The sequence below is a fragment of the Adiantum capillus-veneris genome, chromosome 15 (genome assembly GCF_014529385.1).
Source record: "Adiantum capillus-veneris isolate H3 chromosome 15, ASM1452938v2, whole genome shotgun sequence".
Lineage (NCBI taxonomy): Eukaryota > Viridiplantae > Streptophyta > Polypodiopsida > Polypodiales > Pteridaceae > Adiantum > Adiantum capillus-veneris.
In genome coordinates this window covers 105,969,271-105,994,449 of record NC_140945.1, presented here as the reverse complement: position 1 = coordinate 105,994,449, position 25,179 = coordinate 105,969,271, and the positions used below count along the sequence as shown (strand labels likewise).

Genomic DNA, 25,179 nt, shown 5'->3' with positions numbered 1-25,179 from the left:
TAGATGACCCCCCCTTTGGATCCCTATTTTCCCTCCTTTGGATCCCTACTATGGCCGGTCTGCTAGCTTAACCGATATTCTATATTTTTCTCCCCTGGAACTTCCCCATATTAAATGATCAGTTTAACATGAGAAAATCATTTAGGAGAATTAGATATTGATTATTATGACATTACCTCTCTCTTGCAGTCATCGTCGTCCTTGACTATGGTGTAGAGAAGATAAAGCATATTCATTAGTCCTTTTCTTAGCGGGTAGAGGATCCCTATGTTACCCTACGACATCATTCCACAATGGATGACTAGTCCATTTGGTGCTTGAGAGCTTGAGGCTACCGCAAGCATGTCTGCACATTAGTCCTATCATCTTCCATAGTAGAGTGACAAGCTCTACTTGGTGTTCGGGAGACGTCGTCTCTGCAAACTTGATTTAAGCATGCATACTACTTCGTTTTTGTGCACAATAAAGAAAAAGAGAGTCTTATAAGACAAAAACTTTGTTCATTTGTACATTTTCGTACTCTAGGGAAGCATTGTAAGCATTGACAAGGTTTAGGTTATCCTTTAATTGTATGCCTTGCATCCATCTAGCATCTTTAAAAGGATAATTCTTAAACTTAATAAGATATCATTGGATAGTCTTACTGCCTCTTAGTACCTTGTCTTCATGTCAGAGAATGGACTCGGGCTGCAACACCTCTTCTTGGTCCTCTATCTCAGGTGGGTCTTCAATGGTTGGTTCTTGAGGTGGCTCTCCTTTGTAAGGCTTTAGTAGGCTCACATGAAAATCATTGTGTATGAGCCAATGGTTGGGAAACTTGAGTTGATAGGCCATCTCATTGATTGGCCTAAAAATCTGGAAGGGACCATAGTACATTTTTGTTAATTTAGCATAGTACTTTTGGTGTTCTGTAGGATTCTTTCCCGTCGTGTGCCTTAATCGAGCCTTGGGAGATTTGAGTAAGACCCAATCATTTTCTTTAAAGTCTTGGGCTCTTCTGTGCTTGTCAGGAGCAGCCTTTTGCCTTTGCTGTGAGATAGAAATAGCATCCTTAATATTTTGGAAAGATTCTTGTAGGTTTCGGCTATACTCATCTGCAGCAAAGATCTTCCCGTGTACCTTAAGTAGCAAGAGACTTTTTGATCTTCCCTCTATTACCTCAAAAGGTTCTTTTCTCGTGGAAGTATGTACAGTGTTATTGTAGGCATACTCCACTAAGGGCAAGTACTTCTCCCATTGGGATCTTTGATCTACTTCAGTTACATAGGCTTTTAGTAGATCGAGAATTTCTAGGCTAGCTATTTCACTTTGGCCATCCGTTTGGGGGTGATAGGCCGAAGAGAAGTTTAGCCTTGTTCCTAAATTCTCAAAGAGACCCTTCCAAAAATTAATGGTCATTCTAGGATCTCTATCCGACACTATGGACATTGGCAAGCCATGGTATTTGAAGATTTGTGAAATGAAGAGGGTTGTCATTTGATGGGCTTTGATAGTATTTTTGACAGGTATAAAATGAGCTTGTTTACTGAACCTGTCTACTATCGTCCATATTCCCGTATTCCTATGGATAGACTTAGGCAATCCAAAGATAAAATCTATGGATATGCTCTCCCATGCTGAATTAGGGATTGGAAAAGGTTGAAGCAATCCAAGTTCCTTCCCTCTATCAAACTTTGTCCTTTGGCATACCACACATTTAGAAACATACTCTTGTATGTTTGCTTTCATGGTAGGCCAATAGAAATATGTTTCAATCCCCTTTAGGGTAGACAGAATCCCTCTATGCCCTGCATAAGGAGGAGCATGAGATTCATACATTACTTTCTCACCTAGTGAGCTAGTAACGCAAAGTCTTTTTTCATAGAGAAGATAAGAATCTTGTAAAGTAAATGGTTCCTCTTTCTTCCCTAGTGCAAGGGCTGAAATCACATCTCTAAAATTAGGATCAATAGCATACTCATCTATCATAGAGGATAGATCATTGTGAAATGCTATGGAAACCGCATTCACTCTCGGTTGTCTTGAGAGTGCATCGGCTACTTGATTATTCTTGCCAACAACGTGAGCAATATGAGAATGAAATTGCGAAAGAATGTTTTCCCACCTCATTTGTTTGTCGGAGAGCTTGGTGTGCGTCATGAAGTACTTAAGACTTTGGTGATCCGTTCTCACAGAATGAAAGGAGTCCCCAATAAATAGTGCTTCCATGAGTCTAAGGCATGTAGAACTGCAAGGAGTTCCTTTTCATATATGCCTAGAGATTGCTCAACAGGGTCGAGCCTTCGACTTTCATAGCCTATGGCGTGCCCTTCTTTAAGCAAAACAGCTCCAAGGCAATCACCACAAGCATCACATTGGACCTCAAATGGCTTTGAGAGATCCGATAGTGTAAGCACAGTTTGAGAGATAAGCTTTTTGAAAGCATTGTTCTCCTTGGCAGACCATGTGTACCTAATTTTTTTCTTTGTTAGGTCATGTAGTGGTCTATGAAGCGTCTATAGCATGCGTACATACCTATAAAGTTTCTTAACTCATGAAGATTCCTTGGTTTAGGCCATCCTTTTATTACCTCTAACTTTGATGGATCCATTTGGATGCCATCTTGAGAGATAATGTGGCCTAAATACTGAATCTCTTGTAAGAAAAAATCACTTTTCTTTCGATAAACATAAAGTTTATTCTCTCTTAGAGCTTAAAATATTATCTGGAGGTGTCGCTTGCGTTCATCTAATGAATTAGAGTAGATGATGATATCATCAAAGAACACTCCAGTAAAGGTTCGGTGAGGCTTGAATAGCTTCTCCATCAAGCGGTTGAATGTGGCTGGTGCATTGGTCAAGCCAAAAGGCATGACAATGTATTCATAAAGACCAAACATAGTGCGAAATGCGTTCTTTACAATGTCTTGATCAACTATCCTTAGTTGATGATAGCCACTTTTTAGGTCAATCCTGCTAAAGTAGGTGGAGCCTTGTAGCTTATAAAATAGGTCTTCTACCCGTGGAATGGGAAACCTATTTTTGATAGTGATCCTATTTAGTGCTCTATAGTCCACACACATACGATATGTGACGTCTTTCTTTTGCACTAATAGCACAAGATAACAAAATGGAGATGAGCTAGGCCTAACCATGCCCTTCTCAACCAACTCATGCACTTGCCGCATAATCTCCTCTTGTTGAGCTTGAGAAACTCTATAAGGAGGTTTATTAGGCGGTGAACTTCCTGGAATAAGTTCAATGGCATGGTCATCATTACCTCGTTTAGGAGGTAGCTCACAAGGGATGGCGTCAATAAAGACATCTTGAAACCCCTTGAGAAAATTGGATAACTCTAATTCCTTTTGGTTGTGTAAATTTTTTTTTGCTAAAACATTAGGTTCATTTTTAGAATCTTTAACAAAAATCATGTACATGGAAATAGAGCTCTTTATTGACATGTTGAAAGCTTGTGTATGTACAATGGGTATAGTGTTACCCATTTCCTTAGCATCTATATACATTTCTTTTTCCTTGAACTTAAAGGAGATTCTCCTTTCAGGGAATTTAACATTGGCAGCCATGCGATCAAACCATGGTGCCCCTAGGATTACATCCTCATGCTTGAGAGGAGAGATAAAGAAGTCCTCTTTGTACACATAGCTTTGGACATGGAACCTCAATTTCTCGATTAAGGGAGTGGCCCTTGAATGCACCGTCTGCGGGTAGGACATCTCCCATCTCGTAGGCTTTTATGCCTAGCTTGGTGGCCAACTCTATAGATATAAAAATGTGAGTAGAACCGGGGTCAAAGAGAATAAAAGAATCATGTTCTCTTACCTTTTCCCAAGCATGGCATAGAGGAGATCCTTTGTGGTGAGTTTCCTCCTCTTGGATTTCAACCAAGGTAGCTCTAGGAGGATCATGGCGGTCTTTCTTTTGGGGACAAGCACGGTATGCATGCCCTTGTTTGCCACACTTGAAACATCAAGTATCCTTGCGATAACGCTCAAGCTCTTTAGGAGAGAGTTTATTTTTTCTTTTATAAACTCCCTTCTCTTTAGCTTTGTGGGAGTTGCCCTTGGGAGAATTTTGGACATTGTCCTTCCCCTTAGGCTCATTGGAACCCTTGTTTTCAGGGGGTTTAGAATTTCTCTTAACCCTTGTTTGGAAATTGATTCGAGAGGCCACCATAGTATGATGTATTACCGCCGATATGGTGCGTGGACTTTCGGAGTTGACATAGTCCGTGATTTCTTCGGTTAAGCCCACAAAAAATTGATGCTTTTGCTCTCCAAAATCCAACTTTCTGAAGATAGTGGCTTTGAGTTGTAAGTCTCAAAACTTGTCTACATATTTGTGGATGGATTCATAGGGAGAGAGCTTCAAGCTTCGCCATTCGGTGAGTACTTTGTCTTTGGCATCGGTGGCCAAAAAATTCTTCATAGTGGAAGCTGTGATAGCTTTCCATGTTCATGGAGCTTCACCGTTGGCCCGTAGGCTAGACCACCATTGTCTGGCGGACTTTTGAAAGTGCATAGCTACATGGCGTATCTTAGAGGACTCCGTGAAGCCCTCATCTCTGAACGCCACATCAAATTGTTGGATAAAGGCCAAGAATTTGTCCGTAGCACCAAAAGTGCCATAATAGGTAAGGAAAGAGATGCTCTTTCCTCCCTCTTTGAATTTCTTGAGCTTGGACGACCTCTTTGACGCGGCATAGGATTTCCTATGGACTCTTCTTTTTTATGGTTCAAAGGTTGCACCATCACTTTATTCAGAAGATGAAGAATTTGAGGAAGATGGCGAAGAGGGTGACCTCTTTTTTGCCTTTTTCTTTCCTTGATCTTCTTTGTCTTCACCATCACTTTCATAAGAGGAAGAAGATGTAGAAGAGGGTCTCCTCTTTCTCGCCTTTTTCTTCTCTTGCTTTTTGTCATCCCTCTTTGAAGTATGGTGTGGAGAAGTATGCGATGGTCTTCTCCGTTTTGGAGGTGATGGAGAGCATTTAGCCCGCCATCTTCATGGAGCCATCTCCGCCGAGGTGGCGGGAGACTCACTTCTTTCTCGTTCCTTCGGTGGAGTCTCTTGAATTCTCCTTTGAGAAGGAGATGCGTCATCAAGGAGAAAAGTTCTGAGCCCTTCATAGGGATCCTCTTCTTCTTCCCAAATCAGAGAGAGACCTCTTTTGGAAGTCTCGCAAGGAAGCTTCCTAGGTGTTCTCTCATCATGGTGGGGAGCTTGGAGAATCCCATGAGCACGAGGCTTCCGTTGCACTTCACTTTGGAGGGATGGATTGCCCATGGCTTGTTGAAGCCTAGAAACAAGATAGTTAACAAGAATCGGGGCATCATTAGTAGCTTGATCATTAGCAAAACCAAAGTTATCAACATTAATTTCACTTTCTTTACTATTGTCAGCCATTCTAACAACTTTTAGGTGTAAACTTTTTAGGTGTACTTTGGCACTTCAAGCCCTAGTTGCTACTCCTCTTTACCCCTTTAGAAAAATCACTCAAGCTATTGTACCCGTGGCGCGAATACCATTAATTGCAAGGAATAGAAGAGACGGTCGTTCAACACCAAAACAACACTAGCTCCTGTCAAACTTCTAATAGCTCAATAGTGGTTAAGCCATAGGCAAGCCCCGTAGGACTCCACTATTAAGACCATAGCTCTCTACGGTGATGCCCCGTTAACTGCACAAAGGCAGGTGCACTCCAAGGCTAAAAAATCCCTATTCTACTTACTCACATGCAATTAATAGTACCAACCATTTATAGCTAGCTTGAGGACCTCCCTTCTTGAGCAAGAAAAGAGAAACCTTGTGCTCTGATACCAATGTAACATTTAATGGCTTAGTAACTTGTGTGTAGCGGAAAATAGCATGAACATAGTGAGAATTTCATTAGAAAAGATTCCTAATGAGATTAACAAGAGTGCTTGGGTGGAGAGAGCAACAAAAAGCATAACACCTAGTTAGATAGCATGAACAATACTTCAAAAGAGAGAGAAATTAAGCAATTGAAAACAGTTGAGGACCGGATTTGCATGGAGCCGGTCCCCCCTCCAAAAGGCTTTGTATTATGGTTTCTCCCATTAAGAGAGACATTTTACAATACAATTTCTTGTGTTCCTTCAATACTAGCTAGTGCAATGAAGATGGAAGCTTCATGCACTACGCAAAACAATTATCAAACACAACATCAATTCCCTCACGGTCTCAGACCCAAGACCTCACACACCTTCAAAGATGGTGAGAGCTAGCGGGGTATGAGAGTAGATTGAGAGGAAGGAGTATTCTTACGAGAAAGATGTACATATCCTCACATAAGCACTCATATTAGCATAGCTTAGCTTAGTAATTTGCATGGTATAGGAGATGAGCATGCATTGGAGCTGCTCTTGGTTGGATTTGCATCACAAAGCCAAGAGTTGTTGGTGTAGACCTTTCTTCTCACAAGCTTGGAGTAGGTGATAAGCTGTCCATTAAAGCTTGAGAAGGAGAGAGAGTCTTATTTACTTCACACATGAGATTGTGTGAGTCTGTATGTGATAATGCCTTGCAAAAATCAGTCCCCCTCTCTCTGTCTTGGTCGACCCCTCTTGCTATTTGCTCTTGCTAGCATCCTATTGGACCTCCCCCGGCTTAGCCAATGGTAATTAAGAAGCATAAGTAATAGCCTTCTAACATGTGTCCGTCATTCCCCTTTTGTGAGAGATTTAGGTAATTATTTAATTCAACTAAACTCTCATTTGACCCCTTTGCCTCCTGGCCAACAGGAATCATGCAAGCCATAGGGCTCCTGAATGCTCATTGGTCCCCTTGGGAGATTGTCCAATAGTCTTCTAGAGAGGTTAATTCTTATGGGTTCTTTTATTATGTGTTTTTAAATTAATTAAACTAGATTTAATCTAGCCTAATTCTCATTGGTCCACCTCCAAGGCCATCCAATAGGAATTGGGTACACCTTGTGGGCATCTGGGCTAGGGAGCTGACATGTGTCCCACATTCCCTTTCTGTAAAGGGAGCTTGTGTGTGTGTGTGAGTTTCTCTCTCATCCCCTACTTTCAAGGCTCGCCTCTCCTATGTAGGGATTGCCAACGACTTTTGGGACACACACAAAGCATCCAATTCCCCCAATGTTTGACCTTTGTACATATCCTTTGAATTTTGGAACCTTAGCATTTTGGAAGTCTTAATGGGCTAAACCTTAGGGTCTTTTAAGCCCATTGTTGCACATTGATCTTTTACAGATGGTCCCTCCTTTGAATCCCTATTTTCCCTCCTTTGGATCCGTATTGTGGCAGGTCTGCTAGCTTCACCAATATTCTAGCTTTTTCTCGCCTGGCACTTCCACATATTAAATGATTAGTTTAACATGAGAAAATCATTTAGGATAATTAGATATTGATTATTATGACAATGCTTTTCAAGGAGCAGAAATGTCAACACAAGTGGATAGCATGCCCTTAAGACCAATGATGGGAGCTAGAGCTTTTGCAAAATGGGGTATAGACTTTGTTGGAATAAAGCCACTTGCTTATAGAACATAAGCTCAATATATCATTGTAGCTACGGACTATTTGACTAAGTAGGCCCAGGCTAAAGCAACTCAAAAGAGTGATGCTAGAACCATTGCCGTATTCATATATGAGTATGGGCTCACAAGATATGGACTGCCGATAGAAATTGTCAGTGATAGGGGAACTCATTTCCTTAATGAGGTAATCGAGTATTTGCTTAAGGAATTTATGGTCATCCATAACAAACCAGATCCCTATCACCCACAAGCAAACGGACAAGCTGAGCATACAAATAAAATTCTTAGCTCGATATTGAATAAATTGGTTAGTTTAGGAAGGACAGACTGGGAAATGAATCTCCATGCTGCTCTATGGGCTTATCGAGTTTCATTCAAAACAGCTTTAAATGCTACACTCTTTAACCTTGCTTTTTTATGGTCTTGATGCCATACTGCCAATAGAATTTCTATTTCCGACACTAAGGGTAGCAAAGGATCTTGAGTGGACTGGACATGAATTGTCAGAAAGACTTGAAGATTTAGAAAAGCTAGATGAGCAAAGGCTAACAGCTATAGCTCACATATATGCACAAAAGCGGAAACAATTTATTTTCTTTGATTCCCATCTAATTACAAAAAACTTTTAAAAGGGGAACTTAGTTCTAGTCTATTCCCTTAAGCAACACATTCCCAAGTTTAAGAAAAAGGGAAATGGACTGTTTATCATTGAAGATGTATCTCCAAGTGGAGAAGTTAAGTTGTCCACCCTAGATGGTGAACCAATGGCTAATTGGATTAGTGGATTTTGTTTAAAGAAGTACAACTTGATCTGACCAATCCATTGCTAGGAAGAATGCATGCAGCCAAGAAAAGAAAGATAAAATGACAGCAGGTTATTGATGAAGCCCAAGAGGAAGCTCGGCTTTGGGTACTCAAAAGAAAAGCTGCTCTCAAAAATCAACAAATACCTATTCCCATCAACACTTTGGAAATAGATGACCAACAATGGAAATTGCAGAAAGATGCACTGTCGCCAGATGATGAATGGTTAGATGGAATGGACCTTCACATCAAAGTACAACTCAACAACCATAGCACAAATGCATTGGTCGATACAAGAGATAGAGTAAATGCAGTTGGTTATTCCATGTACAAGAAAGCAACAAGTCAGTCTTTGGCAGCACGAATAGCGACTATGAAAGGATGCAACAAGAACCCAAGACCAACATTGGGAGTAGTCAACTTGAATGTGATAGTACATGGATGTTCATGTCCTCATTAGTTTGTATGCTTACCAAATGAGCACATGAATGAGACAATGATTATATGGATGCAGACATACAAGGCAATACCAGATTGGGATATGAATCAGATCAAGCTATCACCTAAAGGCGAGCAACTCATTGTTCCAATTGCACCAAGCAAGGAGGAATGGAAAGGCAATTACCAGCAAAACAAACCACGAAGTAATCAATATTCTCCATCCTATTGATAAGAAAATGCTACAAGTAGCTTGCAAGGAGTCAAGAAAATTTGGGTACCAAAAGCACAGCTTAAGGACAAGCCGATTCAAATATGGGTGCCCAAAACATCATCGACAATACCAAAGACGGTTCCAAAGGTCAAAACACAGAGACGAGTATCTGCGAGCAAGGAACCTAACACAAAATTGATTTGGAAGAAAAAGGATCACTTATCTTCTACGCAAACTAGAAAACCAATCAAGCAATGGAGAGTAAAGTCTCATAAACCTCAACCACACCATTCTGACCAAAACAAACCAAGATATCAATGGCGGGTAAAAGCTCGACAACAGTCATTGTTGATACCAAAATCTGAGGAAATCACCGTGCTAAAGCATCCTGATGGAATAATCAAGCAAAGAGCACACAAGCTACAAGATTTTCTCTTTGGAAGACAGCATCAGAAAGCCTCGACATGAGAAACCCTTGAGTTAATTACTCAAGACCCAACTCTCGCACAACATATTGGTTTGACTGCATTGATCTTCAAATCATGGTTGAGCCAACCAAGGCTATGCATAGACACGATTTTTCAAAACCCATGCACACAGTCATCCCGGAGTACGCCATCTAGGAGGAGTGGAAGAGTACTAAGTAATTAAGGGCAATGTTTGAAGAGGGAGGAAAAAATTTCATGTTAATGTGTGATTTTTTGCAAAATTACCTAGTAATGCCCTTATAATTCATCAACAGGGCAAATTTAACTGATGATATCACCCCGATGAGTGTAAATAGTGTATATACTATCAAAAAATCATCAAAAAATAGTCCTTTTTTGTTATTTTTCATCATTTTTCTTGATATTGAGACTTAAAAATGGAGAAATCCAATGAAAAACAAATAAAGCTGTGTTTTTCAATGGATCTTATTGGATTTTCACTTTGCTTTTTTAGCGTATTTTGTTATTTTTGTAATAAACAGGTCAAAAATTAATAATAAATAGCAAAGGAGCTCAGATGGAAAAACTGAAGACACGACGGTGATAAAAAAGAAAAGGCGGAAAAGCACAAAAAATTTCAATCAAATCGGAAGATGGAAGTGGGAAGCTTAAATAAGACGGATGGACCTACTTTTACAGAATTCTTGCAGAATGAGCTACAGGAATCCGATTGGGAAAATTTTTGAGTCTAACATAGATTTCACGGCCTAGTAGGACTAAGAAGGGAATCTGGAGAAAAATGGTTCAGGAAGTTCGGGTATAGATACCCAAGGTAGGCTAAAATCACCTCATTTCCACTTGTTGCCTTTGGAGAGAGAGCTTTCGACCCTCTTCGCACGTATTTTCCGAAGTCCACAGTCACCTATTTTTAGTGCTGTCTCACACGAGGAATCCCAATCCTCGAGCGAGTACTTCAGAGTGGAGAAGAAACCGAGCGAGCATAAGCAATGAAAAATATTAGATCAAGATCTCAATAGTTACTCTATAGAGCATAGTGTAGCAAAATAACCATGTTGTATCTCAAATATTCTCAAACAAAAGAGCCATACTCTTCCTTTAATGTGTTCACACACACATTGATACACAGTCATATACTTGCTTCTGAACCATCTTCTAGAGCATATGCCAAAACTCTATTTGTGCAAACTTATTCTCCTTGGTAAACTCCATCATAATGCATAGATAGCTCTTGAACTTGAATGATATTTGTCATAATAATCAATATCCAATTCTCCTAAATGATTTTCTCATATTAAACTGATCATTTAATGTGGGGAAGGCCAGGGGAGAAAAAGCTAGAATATTGGTTAAGCTAGCAGACCACCCACAGTATGTATCCAAAGGAGGGAAAATAGGGATCCAAAGGGGGGGGGGGGGGCATCTGCAAAAGAGCCATGTGCAACAATGGGCTAAAAAGACCCTAAGGTTCAGCGCATTAAGACTTCCAAAATGCTAAGGTTCCAAAATTCAAAGGTTGTGTCCAAAGGTCAACCCTAGGGAAAATTGGATGCTTTGTGTGTGCCCTAAAAGTCTTTGCACATCCCTACATGGGAGGGGGCGAGCCCTAAAGGTAGGGGATGAGAGAGAAAGCCACACACACACACACAGGCTCCCTTTACACAAAGGGAATGAGGGACACATGTCAGCTCCCTAGGCCAGATGCCCACAAGGTGTGCCCAATTCCTATTGGAAGACCCTTGAAGTGGACCAATGAGAATTAAGCTAGAGTAAATCTAGTTTAATTAATTTAAAAAACATTTAATAAAAGAAACCAATGAGAATTAAGTCTCCTAGAAGACTATTGGGTAGTCTCCCAAGGGGTCCAATGAGCATTCAGGAGCCCAATGGCTTGCCTGATTCCTATTGGCTAGGAGGCAAAGGGGTCCAATGAGAGTTTAGTTTAATTATTTAATTACCTAAAGCTCTCACAAAAGGGGAAAGGGGGACACATGTCCGAAGGCTATCACTTATGCTGCTTAACACCCATTGGCTTGACTTGGGGAGGTCCAGTGAGGCAAAAGCCAGACCAATTTAGCAGGAAGGGCTCGCCCAAGAGAGAGAGGGGGCTGATTTTTTTCTTGGCATTGACACACACACACTCACACTTGACCATGTGTGAAGAAATAATACTCTATCTCCTTCCAAGATTTAATGGAGAGCTCATCACCAACTCCAAGCTTGTGAGATAGAAGCCTACATCAACACTCTCTTGGCATGTGGATGCAAATCCAACCAAGATCCAAGCTTCCATGCATGCTCATCTTCTCTACCAAGATAATTACTAAGCTAAGCTATGCTAATATGAGTGATTATGTGAGGAGATGTACATCTTTCTCGTAAGATACTCCTTCTTCCTCTCAATCTACTCTCATACCCTGCTAGCTCTCACCATCTTCGAAGGTGTGTGAGGTCTTGGGTCTGAGAATGGGGATAATTCAAGTTGTGTTTGATTAAGTGTTTTTCTTAGTGCATGAAGCTTCCATCTTCATTGCACTAGCTAGTCTTGAAGGAACACAAAGAATTGTATTGTGCAATGTCTCTCTTGATGGGAGAAACCATAATACAAAGCCTTTTGGAGGGGGGACCGGCTCCATGCAAATCCGGTCCTCAACCGTTGTCAATAGCTTAATTTCTCTCTCTTTTGAAAGTATTGTCGATGCTATCTAACTAAGTGTTATGCTTTTTGTTGCTCTCTCCACCCAAGCACTCTTGTAATTCTCATTAGGAATCTATTGTAATGGAATTCCCACTATGTTCATGCTAATTTCGGCTACACATAAGTTATTAGTCCATTAAATGTTACATTGGTATCAGAGCTCAAGGTTTCTCTTTTCTTGCTCAAGAAGGGAGGTCCTCAAGCTAGCTACAAATGGTTGGTATTATTAATTGCCTGTGAGTAAGTAGAATAAGGATTTTTCATCCTTGCAGTGCGCCTGCCTTCGTGCAGTTAACGGGGCATCACCGTCGAGAGCTATGTTCTTAATAGTGGAGTCCTACGGGGCTTGCCTACGGATTAACCACTATTGAGCTATTAGAAGCTTGACAAGAGCCGGTGCTGTTTTGGTGTCGAAAGACCCTCTCTTCTATTCCTTGCAATTAATGGTATTCGAGCCGCGGGTACAGTAGCTTGAGTGCTTTTTCTAAAGGGGTAAAGAAGAGTAGCAACTAGGGCTTGAAGTGCCAAAGTACACCTAAAAAGTTTACACCTAAAAGTTGTTAGAATGGCTGACAATAGTAAAGAGAGTGAAATTAATGTTGATAACTTTGATTTTTCTCATGAGCAAGCTACTAATGATGCTTCAATGCTTGTTAACTATCTTGTTTCTAGGCTTCAACAAGCCATGGGCAATCCATCTCTCCAAAGTGAAGTGCAACGGCAACTCCGTGCTCACGGGATTCTCCAAGCTCATCACCATGACGAGAGAACACCTAGGAAGCCTCCTTGTGAGACTACCAAAAGAGGTCTCTCTCCAATTTGGGAAGAAGAAGAGAATCCATATGAAGGGCTCAAGAATTTACTTCTTGATGATGCATCTCCTTCCCAAAGGAGAACTCAAGAGCCTCCACCGAAGGAACGAGAAAGAAGCGAGTCTCCCGCCACCTCGGAGGAGATGGCTCCACAAAGACGGCGGGCTAAACGCTCTCCATCACCACCAAAGCGGAGAATACCATCACACTCTTCTCCACGCCATAATTCAAAGAGGGATGATAAAAAGCAAGAGAAGAAAAAGGCGAGAAAGAGGACACCCTCTTCTCCATCTTCTTCATCCTCTTCCTCTTATGAAAACTATGGTGAAGATGACAAAGATCAAGACAAGAAAAAGGCGAGAAAGAGGTCACCGTCTTCTCCACCTTCTTCAAATTCTTCACCCTCTGAAGAAAGTGATGGTGCAACCTTTGAACCATCAAAAAGAAGAGGCCATAGGAAATCCTATGCTACATGGACGAGGTCGTCCAAGTTGAAGAAATTCAAAGAGGGAGGGAAGAGCATCTCTTTCCTTACCTATGATGCTACCTTTGGTGCTACGGACAAAGTCTTGGACTTTATCCAGCAATTCGATGCGGCGTTTGGAGATGAGGGCTTCACGGAGTCCTCTAAGCTACGCCATGTAGCTATGCACTTTCAAAAGTCCGCCAGACAATGGTGGTCTAGCCTTATACGAGCCAATGGTGAAGCTCCACGAACATGGAAGGCTTTAAGAGCTTCCATTATGAAGCAATTTTTGGCCACCGATGCCAAAGATAAAGTACTCACCGAATGGCGAAGCTTAAAGCTCTCTCCCAATGAATCCATCCACAAATATGTAGACAAGTTTTGGGACCTACAACTCAAAGCCACTGTCTTCAAAAGGTTGGATTTTGGAGAGCAAAAGCAACAATTTTGTGCAGGCTTAACCGAAGAAATGGCGGAGTATGTCAACTCCCACAGACCACGTACCATATCGGCGGTAATACACCACACTATGGTCGCCTCTCGAATCAATTTCCAAATGGGGGCAAAAAGAAATAATAAGCCCCCAGAAAACAAGGGTTCCAATGAGCCTAAGGGGAAGGACAATGTCCAAAAGTCTCCTAAGGGCAACTCCAACAAAGCTAAAGAGAAGGGAGTTTACAAAGGTAAGAATAAACTCTCTCCTGAAGAGCTTGAGCGTTATCGTAAGGATAACCGGTGTTTCAAGTGCGGCGAACAAGGGCATGCGTACCGCGCTTGTCCCCAAAAGAACAACCGCCAAGATCCTCCTAGAGCTTCCTTGGTTGAAATCCAAGAGGAGGAGACTCACCAAACTCACCACAAAGGATCTCCTCTATGCCATGCTTGGGGAAAGGTAAGAGAACATGATGCTTTTATTCTCTTTGACCCTGGTTCTACTCACAATTTTATATCTATAGAGATGGGAGATGTCCTACCCGCAGACAGTGCCTTCATGGGGCAAGAAGCTTTAGTCACTCCCTTAATTGGGAAATTGAGGCTTCATGTCCAAGGCTATGTGGACAAAGAGGACTTCTTTATCTCTCCTCTCAAGCATGAGGATGTAATCCTAGGGGCACCATGGTTTGACCGCCTGGCTGCCGATGTTAAATTTCCTGAAAGGAGAATCTCCTTTAAGTTCAGGGAAAAAGACATGTATATAGATGCTAAGGAAATGGGTAACACCATCCCCATTGTACATACACTAGCTTTTAATAAGTCAATAAAGAGCTCTATTTCCGTGTACATGATTTTTGTTAAACATTCTCAAAATGAACCTAATGCTTTAACAAAAGAAAATAAAAGCAACCAAAAGGAATTAGAGTTATCCAATTTTCTCAAGGGGTTTCAAGATGTTTTTATTGACGACATCCCTTGTGAGCTACCTCCTAAACAAGGTAATGATGACCATGCAATTGAACTTCTTCCAGGAAGTTCACCGCCTAATAAACCTCCTTATAGAGTTTCTCAAGCTCAACAAGAGGAGATTATGCGTCAAGTGCATGAGTTAGTTGAGAAGGGTATGGTTAGGTCAAGCTCATCTCCATTTTGCTCACCTGTGCTATTAGTGCAAAAGAAAGACGGCACATATCGTATGTGTGTCGACTATAGAGCACTAAATAGGATCACTATCAAGAATAGGTATCCCGTTCCACAGGTAGAAGACCTATTTGATAAGTTACAAGGATCGACCTACTTCAGTAGGATTGACCTAAAAAGTGGCTATCATCAAATAAGGATAGTTGATCAAGACATTGTAATTAAAGACCGCATTTCGTACTACATTTGGTCTTTACGAATACATTGTCATGCCTTTTGGCTTGACCAATGCACCAGCGACATTCAACCGCTTGATGGAGAAGCTGTTCAGGCCTCATCGAACCTTCACTGGAGTGTTCTTTGATGATATTATCATCTACTCTAATTCATTGGAGGAACACAAGCAACACCTCCAGGTAATATTTCAAGTTTTAAGAGAGAATAAACTTACGTTAATCGAAAGAAAAGTGAATTTTTCTTACAAGAGATTCAGTATTTAGGTCACATTATCTCTCAAGATGGCATCCAAATGGATCCATCCAAGTTAGAGGTAATAAAAGGATGGCCTAAACCAAGGAATCTTCATGAACTAAGAAGCTTCATAGGTATGTGTGCATACTATAGACGCTTCATAGAAAAGTTCTCAAAAATTGCGGGACCATTACATGACCTAACAAAGAAAAGCGTTAGGTATACATGGTCTGCTAAGGAGAAAAATTCTTTCGAAAACCTTAAAGAAAAGCTTATCTCTCAACCTGTGCTTACACTACCGGATCTCTCAAAACCATTTGAGGTCCAATGTGATGCCTGTGGTGATTGCCTTGGAGCTGTTTTGCTCCAAGAAGGGCACGCCATAGGCTATGAGAGTCGAAGGCTCGACCCTGTTGAGCAAGCTCTAGGCATATACAAAAAGGAACTCCTTGCAGTTCTACATGCCTTAGACTCATGGAAGCACTATTTATTGGGGACTCCTTTCATTCTGCGAACGGATCACCAAAGTCTTAAGTACTTCATGACACAGACCAAGATCTCCGACAAACAAATGAGGTGGGAAAATTTCCTTTCGCAATTTCATTTTCATATTGCTCACATTGCTGGCAAGCATAATCAAGTAGCTGATGCACTCTCAAGACGGCCGAGAGTGAATGCGGTTTCCATAGCAACTCACAATGATCTATCTTCAATGATAGATGAGTATGCTATTGATCCCGATTTTAGAGATGTGATTTCAGCCCTTGCATTAGGGAAGAAAGAAGAACTATTTACTTTACAAGATGGTTATCCTCTCTATGGCAATAGACTATGCGTTACTAACTCCCTGCGTGAGAAAGTAATGTATGAATCTCATGCTCCCCCGTATGCGGGGCATAGAGGGATTCAGTCTACTTTAAAGGGAATTGAAACATATTTCTATTGGCCTACCATGAAAGAGAACATACAAGAGTATGTTTCCAAATGTGTGGTATGCCAAAAAACAAAATTTGATAGAGGGAAGCAACCTAGATTGCTTCAACCCTTGCCAATCCCTAATTCACCATGGGAGAGCATATCCATGGATTTTATCTTTGGATTGCCTAAGTCTATCCATGGGAATATGTGAATATGGACGATAGTAGACAGGTTCAGTAAACAAGCTCATTTTATACCTGTCAAAAAGACTATCAAAGCCCATCAAATGGCAACCCTCTTCATTTCACAAATTTTCAAATACCATGGCTTGCCAATGTCCATAGTGTCGGATAGAGATCCTAGAATGACCAGTAATTTTTGGAAGGGTCTCTTTGAGAATTTAGGAACAAGGCTAAACTTCTCTTCGGCCTATCATCCACAAACTGATGGCCAAAGTGAAATAGCTAACCTAACCATTCTCGATCTACTAAAATCCTATGTAACGGAAGTAGATCAAAGATCCCAATGGGAGAAGTACTTACCCTTAGTGGAGTATGCTTACAATAACACTGTACATACTTCCACGGGAAAATCACCTTTCGAGTTAATTGAGGGAAGATCAAAAAGTCCCTTGCTACTTAAGGTACATGGGAAGATCTTCGCTGCAGATGAGTATAGCCGAGACCTACAAGAATCTTTTCAAAAGATTAAGGATGCTATCTCTATCTCACAGCAAAGGCAAAAGGCTGCTGTTGACAAGCACATAAGAGCCCAAGCCTTTAAAGAAAACGATTGGGTCTTGTTAAAGTTTCCCAAGTCTCGATTGAGGCACACGACGGGCAAGAATCTTACGGGCCACCAAAAGTACTATGCTAAACTAGCAAAAAGGTACTATGGTCCCTTTCAGATTCTTAGGCCAATCAATGAGATGGCCTATCAACTCAAGTTGCCCAATCATTGGCTCATACACAATGCTTTTCATGTGAGACTATTAAAGCCTTACAAAGGAGAGCCACCTCAAGAACCAACTATTGAAGACCCACCGGAGATCGAGGACCAAGAAGAGGTGCTGCAGCCCGAGTCCATTCTCTGACATGAAGACAAGGTACTAAGAGGCAGTAAGACTATCCGACGATATCTTATTAAGTTTAATAATTATCCTTTTGAAGATGCTAGATGGATGCAAGGCATACAATTAAAGGATAAACTAAACCTTGTCAATGCTTACAATGCTTCCCAAGAGTAAGAAAATGTACAAAATGTTGAAAATGAACAAAATTATTGTCTTATAAGACTCTCTTTTTCTTTATTTGTGCACAAAAATGAAGTAGTATGCATGCTTAGATCAAGTTTGCAGAGACGACGCCTCCCAAACACCAAGTAGAGCTTGTCACTCTACTATGGAAGATTGATAGGACTAATGTGCAGACATGCTTGCGGCAGCCTCAGGCTCTCAAGTGCCAAATGGACTAGTCATCCATTGTGGAATGATGTCGTAGGGTAACATAGGGATCCTCTACCCGCTAAGAAAAGGACTCATGAACATGCTTTATCTTCTCTACACCATAGTCGAGGACGACAATGATTTCAAGAGAGAGGTAATGTCATAATAATCAATCTCTAATTCTCCTAAATGATTTTCTCATATTAAACTGATCATTTAATGTGGGGAAGGCCAGGGGAGAAAAAGCTAGAATATTGGTTAAGCTAGCAAACCGGCCACAGTAGGGATCCAAAGGAGGGAAAATAGGGATCCAAAGGGGGGGGCCATCTGCAAAAGAGCCATGTGCAACAATGGGCTAAAAAGACCCTAAGGTTCAGCCCATTAAGACTTCCAAAATGCTAAGGTTCCAAAATTCAAAGGTTGTGTCCAAAGGTCAACCCTAGGGAAAATTGGATGCTTTGTGTGTGCCCTAAAAGTCTTTGCACATCCCTACATGGTAGGGGGCGAGCCCTAAAGGTAGGGGATGAGAGAGAAAGCCACACACGCACACAGGCTCCCTTTACACAAAAGGAATGAGGGACACATGTCAGCTCCCTAGGCCAGATGCCCACAAGGTGTGCCCAATTCCTATTGGAAGACCCTTGAAGTGGACCAATGAGAATTAAGCTAGAGTAAATCTAGTTTAATTAATTTAAAAAACATTTAATAAAAGAAACCAATGAGAATTAAGTCTCCTAGAAGACTATTGGGCAGTCTCCCAAGGGGTCCAATGAGCATTCAGGAGCCCAATGGCTTGCTTGATTCCTATTGGCCAGGAGGCAAAGGGGTCCAATGAGAGTTTAGTTTAATTATTTAATTACCTAAAGCTCTCACAAAAGGGGAAAGGGGGACTCATGTCCGAAGGCTATCACTTATGCTGCTTAACACCCATTGGCTTGACTTGGGGAGGTCCAATGAGGCAAAAGCCAGACCAATTTAGCAGGAAGGGCTCGCCCAAGAGAGAGAGGGGGCTGATTTTTTGCTTGGCATTGACACACACATACTCACACTTGACCATGTGTGAAGAAAGAATACTCTATCTCCTTCCAAGCTTTAATGGAGAGCTCATCACCAACTCCAAGCTTGTGAGATAGAAGCCTACATCAACACTCTCTTGGCATGTGGATGCAAATCCAACCAAGAGCCAAGCTTCCATGCATGCTCATCTTCTCTACCAAGCTAATTACTAAGCTAAGCTATGCTAATATGAGTGATTATGTGAGGAGATATACATCTTTCTCGTAAGATACTCCTTCTTCCTCTCAATCTACTCTCATACCCTGCTAGCTCTCACCATCTTCGAAGGTGTGTGAGGTCTTGGGTCTGAGAACGGGGATAATTCAAGTTGTGTTTGATTAAGTGTTTTGCTTAGTGCATGAAACTTTCATCTTCATTGCACTAGCTAGTCTTGAAGGAACACAAAGAATTGTATTGTACAATGTCTCTCTTGATGGGAGAAACCATAATACAAAGCCTTTTGGAGGGGGGACCGGCTCCATGAAAATCCGGTCCTCAACTGTTGTCAATAGCTTAATTTCTCTCTCTTTTGAAAGTATTGTCGATGCTATGTAACTAGGTGTTATGCTTTTTGTTGCTCTCTCCACCCAAGCACTCTTGTAATTCTCATTAGGAATCTATTCTAATGAAATGCCCACTATGTTCATGCTAATTTCCGCTACACATAAGTTATTAGGCCATTAAATGTTACAATATTCTTTGCGTCCTTGAGTTCCATGTGTAGGCTGCTTTGTGAAGGCATTGCATGTAGTATACCAATTACTCTCGAGGGACCATCAGACTATTACTAGTGTGGCCACATTGTCATCCATAAATGGTTATGTGCCTAGCCATGAACCCCAAGCAAAACTTTCCGAGCAATCATAAAGGAAAGAAAAACCCCACAAGATACATAGAGCTGAAATCATAACAGAAACATTTAGCATCAAATTACGTATTACAATCTATCTATCATTGTCTCTAAACGTCTAGATCATTCCTAATAAAGACTTTATTCATCCACCCTTATATTAATTCCTTGATTATCCAAGGTTATGCTCCCTCCTCCAATCACGGCTTGTGGTCGTCAATATTCAAACCATGGTAGATGCTTGGACAAGTAAAAGTGTACGTGTGTGTGTGCGCGCGTGAAATATTGTGGAGGGGGAGGAGGGTTTCTCAATACATAATATTATGGCAACTAATTGTAGGGAAGTTGTAGAAGAAGTAGATTTGGTAGATCGTATTGGTAGGTTGGAGCCAATATGAACAACGTGTATTTGCAATCTTTGGTGCTAGATTGTATCTTATTGAAATTAGGGAGAAATTTTTATGGGTCACTGACTCCATTTTTTCTAGCTCACAAAAAAGATCTTCAGTGTATAATCATGACACTTGAGAAACGAAGAGGAGAAGGAAAATATCCTTCACATCACATACTTGAAAAAAATAGTTTTCATGGACTATGGAGTGTTTTAGAGTTTTCACAGTGAGTTGAAAAAGAGGAGGCCCAATCACGAGGACTTTGTGACCAAGGGTGGGAGAGGTAATGAAGATCATAAGGTATTGTCGACATGAACGATAATCACCACTTGCATGCAACAGCTTGGTATTAATCACCTCTTATGCGATGCCTTCACAATCACCTCGACCCATCTTTCGACGAGAACAAAGATGAAGAGTTTGGGTGTGTGTAATTCATGAGCCTTCTTCCTCTCCTGACTTATGCACTAACTAGACACCTCTCTACTTCCTAGCAGTAGGAACATTGGTACGTTGATTCTGGTTCTCCATATCCTCCTTGCATCTAAACCTTTGTGGCAGCTCTCAAACATAACTCTTCTTGTTGTGCAGAATCTCACACAGACATCGTGAGAGTGAATGGCGCATGAAACACAGTACTGCATTTTGGCGTAAATCTTGGGAAGTGTGTACCCATCATAAACGCAAGCATCGTGCACATCTCACATAGCAACTTGTTCAACAATGTTCTCTACAAGAAACTGCTTGACAACCTTGTCCTTGGGCACACGTCGCCCACGATTGGAGCACCTGAAGGGGTTGGTGTGGCCTCTTGCGTGCTTGTTACATCCACTATTGCGACACTTACGGTCATGACTGCTTATGCCTCAACTACTTCTGCTTCCTCTTTGTCGTGGAGATCTCTCTCTCTCTCTCTCTCTCTCTCTCTCTCTCTCTCTTCTTTTTATTTTAATAAAGGGAAATTCGGCTACATTCAATCATCCTAAGACATCAAAACCCATCTTTGCAAGTCCTCATACAAAAATCCTTTATTGAGAAGCAAAAAAAGCCTCGTCATCCGCCTACACGTTAATAGAAGGGAAGATCTGACCTCAAGCAGTGAGAAGGACGGCACCACCAAACTCTTTGAACTTCTTCTCTGCGAGCTTAGAGAAGAACTTCGATTTAACGACCAGAGGAGTGGGGGGAGCATCGCCCTTACGTAGCACCTTGAAGTACCCAAACTGTGTGACATCCAGCAAGGGCCCCTTTCCTTCCAGATCAGATGATCCACATTCACATTAATGGGACAGTGGAACTTGTTCATTGTCTTGTCTTGTGGAAGTAGCGGATACCTACCTTCCCGAAGTACCCAGGGTTATATTTTTCAAATAGAATGCGATGGTGGTGCATACCTCCTGCATTACCATGACCTCCGGCATGCTTTCTGTGTAGCTTGCCAATTCTTCCGTGGCCTGCATTGACGTGACCCCTCTTCTTCCTGTTCTTCTTTAACCAAGTCGTCATGGCGGCCTCCCTAGACTTGAACCAGGAAGTCTCTCTCTCTCTCTCTCTTTTAGCGCCTGTCAAGCTTGACAGGCTGTATCAATGGGTAACTCATAAAAAAACAATATACAAAAATCTATACCAAAGTAGAAACCCTGCTTGATAGACTATCTCTTCAGCCTGAGCTTTCTTGCACTATTGATGGTGCATCTTGTGGAGGTGGCTCTTTGAACACCTTGGAATATGAGGGGGTCTCCACAAATCCTTGAGACTCCATAGAATCCTTGTAAACTTCTGTTCCCGTAAAGTCTGTTGCACCATAGTTGTAGAACCTTACTGTCGCGAAGCATCCAATAAGCGCAATAACAACGCCAAAGGCCCATAGGTATTGAACAACGAAGCCGAGCAGTTCAAACTGAGGGCCTTCCCAAAAGTCCGGTTCTTGTCCGGGAAGGTCAGGCTTCACATACTCTCCATAGGCAGATTCGTCATCATCAAGGGGCTCCCTCTGCTCAACAACAGGCTTCTGCTTCTGAGAAGAGCGTCTGGGAGTGACCTGAAGAAGCGGAAGCTTACTTCTTCCTGTCGACAAAACCCTGATTTGTGCAAAGGAAGAAATGCGAAGATCTCTTTCGTGCCTTGTCACCCTTGAAGACAACGCAACTGCTTGGGAAGGGGCACAAACACAGGGACTTCTCTCTCCTCCCCGTGGCGCTTCACTTGTATAGCACGGGCCCGATGAGAGGGACCCCGCAACTCAAACTGCCTCTCTCTCTCTCTCTCTAAAAACTCAACTCCCGCAAAGAGCTCTCTTTGAGAGAGAGAGAGAGAGAGAGAGAGAGAGAGAGAGAGAGATAGCCTGCGCACATGATTTCATCTCGGTGGGTGGCCGGTTGAGGAGAAGGCTTCACCACCTATCGGCAGTATGCGCACATGCTGCAGCTCTAGCCGGTGTCAAGACACTGAAGACAAAAAACGTTGTGCTGTCCTCCTGTCTCACAGCCACTAAGGCTTCTTCCCGCCACGCAAACAGTCCTCAATGCCGAGTCACCGGGGTAACCGTTAAGGCGAGTAGAGGCACGTTGAGATTGCGCCGTTCGGAGTCACGGTGGCTACGTGCAGGGGCGTGGTAGACCTTTGGTGGGAGCAGAGCGCTTTTTTGCCAAGAGGAGCCGTCGCTCGTACGCATGTGCGCAGGCTAAGAGAGAGACACACGAGTAAGTGACGGCTGCCATTGTCAAGTCAAGTGTTGCCTCTGGCTACCAGCTCAGCCCACATAGCCGCCCTTTGCCTATTGCCCACACCTGCTCCAACCCTGTGCTTAGTCCCGCCATAATAGTGCTTGGATAAGCTCGCTCCAACCCTCTGCTCAGCCTCGCCATAATATAGTGTGAGTGTGTGAGTGTGTGTGTGTGGAGAGGGTAAAAGTGCGACATCTGATCCAGAATTTACAGATCTGGACGGAAATTTAGCCTCCTCCATATCAGGTTGTAGGGATGTGCATGGTCTGTCAACAACTGCGGTAACGTTTTTTGAGGTGGCTGCACTGTCATCATCATCTGCTACGGTTTCCTAGGTCAGGATGTTGAAGATATCAATTGCTCCTACGTCATGCTCATCAACAGTGTCCAAGAAGGTTTTGATAGTAACAACCTCATCATAGGTTGCAACAATGAATGCTTCGTCTGGACTATTGGCATCGCCATCGGCGAGAATGGCGGCATCTGTGGTTCATACAGGACAACAGGTTTTGCAGGAGCAAATGCGAAAGCCCAGGGCAGCAATCTTCGCTTCAATTTCAGGGAGATGGCGACAGTATTGGCCGCAACAGTTTCGTCTGCATATGGTGCAGCTGCAACTGATCTGTCAGCAGGGTTGATGATGTCTTTCTTGGCCGTAGGGGTTTCCTTAGTTACATCAGAATTAATGGCAGCAGCATTAGCGTCTACATTGCTTTTGCAACATAATCAGCAAGGGTTGAGGGAGTTTCATCCGCTAGGCAATTGGTCATGTCTCCAAAGTGTGAGGCGTTGCAACTTGCAAGTTGGTGAGAATCATCCATCCTCGGTTGCATTTAAGCGGGACACCACATTGGTTGCATGATTGCATGCGTAGCAGCAAGATAGAGGCTCCACACCAATTAGAGAGTCCGATGTGGCTGATGTGATTGCTGCAGTAGAATAGACAGGTTCGGCATCACGTCCATGGGTGAGCTTGTGGATATGGTAAGAGGGGCCCAACCGCTCTTCGTCAGGAGCATAAAATCTATCGAGCATGGCGAGGATTCTCTCAGGAGAATGATGCGCAGTGGTTGCAGGTGGGCATCCGCAGGTGGGCATCCGCAGGTGGGCATCCGGCCCAGGCCGCTTGAGAATTACAGCCAGAATGAGCCGCATTACAGGATTTCTCATGGAGAGGCTTTGTAGCACCATAGAGGGGCATGGCTAGAGGATGTATCATCATTGCCACCAGAGGGCAATAATTGCAGGGCTCTCTCATTGGGTGCAGACTGCAGGTGCAGCATTGCGATTGTTGAATCCTTCGATTGTTGAAGCCTTGTGCATGGTGCCATGGAGGGTATCTTCTTGGATTGTGATGCTATGTGTGGATACATAGGGTAGTTAAATAGGACGATGATGAGTGATTTGAACGGATGCTCATATCCTTGGGGTTCTCGAGGCATGATAGCTCGCATATTTTTATTTTATTCCAACAATAGCTAGCACCAAACGAGGGTCCAATCCTCTTGTCTTGATCCTCGAGAGTCAACATCAAACGCACCCTCTTCACGTATTATGAGCGCCACTATTCTAGAAAAATGTGTCTCATCTTAATATGGTGTCATTCTCCATTTCAAAACTGTCGATTGGGAAAAGGGAAAAATCCCCCCGAAAATAGAAAAAATAGTATAAAATTTTGAATAAATAACCCACTCCTCTTACTTGTGTTGAGCTATACATAGTATCTCTATATATAGGTCAACATTATCAAATTCAAGGAAAGGAATTTTGTATGTTTGAGAAAATGATTTTTTTCTATCATTGATGAGCGTGTTCGCACACAAGCCGCAACAATCTGTTGATGACGAGAGAGTTTTTTGGTTGCTTCTATGAAATGAAGCTCTTAATTGCCAGTGTTTGCAAAAAACATTTTTAGCAACCAATGGGAAAAAGGAAGAGCATTGAGCATCGGTAATCTCCCACTTAGTGATGGTTTTAGTAATTTTACTAGTTTTTACACCAAAATCCTAGTCAATTTCCATCAAGTTGATCCTCCTGCCTAGCCATCAATTTTCAGCTTTTGTCCTTTAAAACAACAGTAAAGGTCAATTTTCTGTGAACGTTGGCTCTTGCAAGCTAACTCTATAAAAAAAAAAATAGTTAGTTGGAGCAAGGCTTCGTTTAGCAAGAAAACGTCAATATTTTTCCATACTCAGTTTATTCAAGGGTAAGGAAAGAATGCAGCTCACGTCAGCTTTACCCCAGCCAGTCACGCATGTGAATCTCCTCTGTGTTGAATCTAGAATATCCCACATTAGTGCAATAATGTATAGAGCACTGGACGAGGTGTGTTCGTTCCACTTCTCCCA

The 25,179-nt window shown here is 42.2% G+C and overlaps 1 protein-coding gene and 1 pseudogene across 1 annotated transcript; both read right to left on the bottom strand.

The window, feature by feature from the left end:
* Positions 1-21,196: 21,196 nt before the first annotated feature.
* LOC147441221 (large ribosomal subunit protein uL15x pseudogene) lies at positions 21,197-21,687 on the bottom strand (annotated as a pseudogene).
* Positions 21,664-22,972, bottom strand: LOC147441220 (uncharacterized). The gene is made up of 2 exons (XM_086483407.1): positions 22,867-22,972; positions 21,664-22,346 (listed from the first exon to the last, which is right to left on the bottom strand). Exons 1-2 carry the CDS (start codon positions 22,970-22,972, stop codon positions 21,766-21,768), a joined length of 687 nt encoding a protein of 228 aa, XP_086339533.1. The 3' UTR covers positions 21,664-21,765.
* Between the last annotated feature and the right edge of the window lie 2,207 nt (positions 22,973-25,179).

What these genes read in the sequence shown, in the direction of transcription:
- LOC147441220 (XM_086483407.1), bottom strand. Translation starts at nt 22,972, where the DNA reads ATGGCGAGGCTGAGCAGAGGGTTGGAGCGAGCTTATCCAAGCACTATT. An exon ending in AATAGGCAAAGGGCGGCTAT is followed by an intron (nt 22,347 to 22,866) that starts GTGGGCTGAGCT and finishes AGGCAGTTTGAG; the next exon opens with TTGCGGGGTCCCTCTCATCG.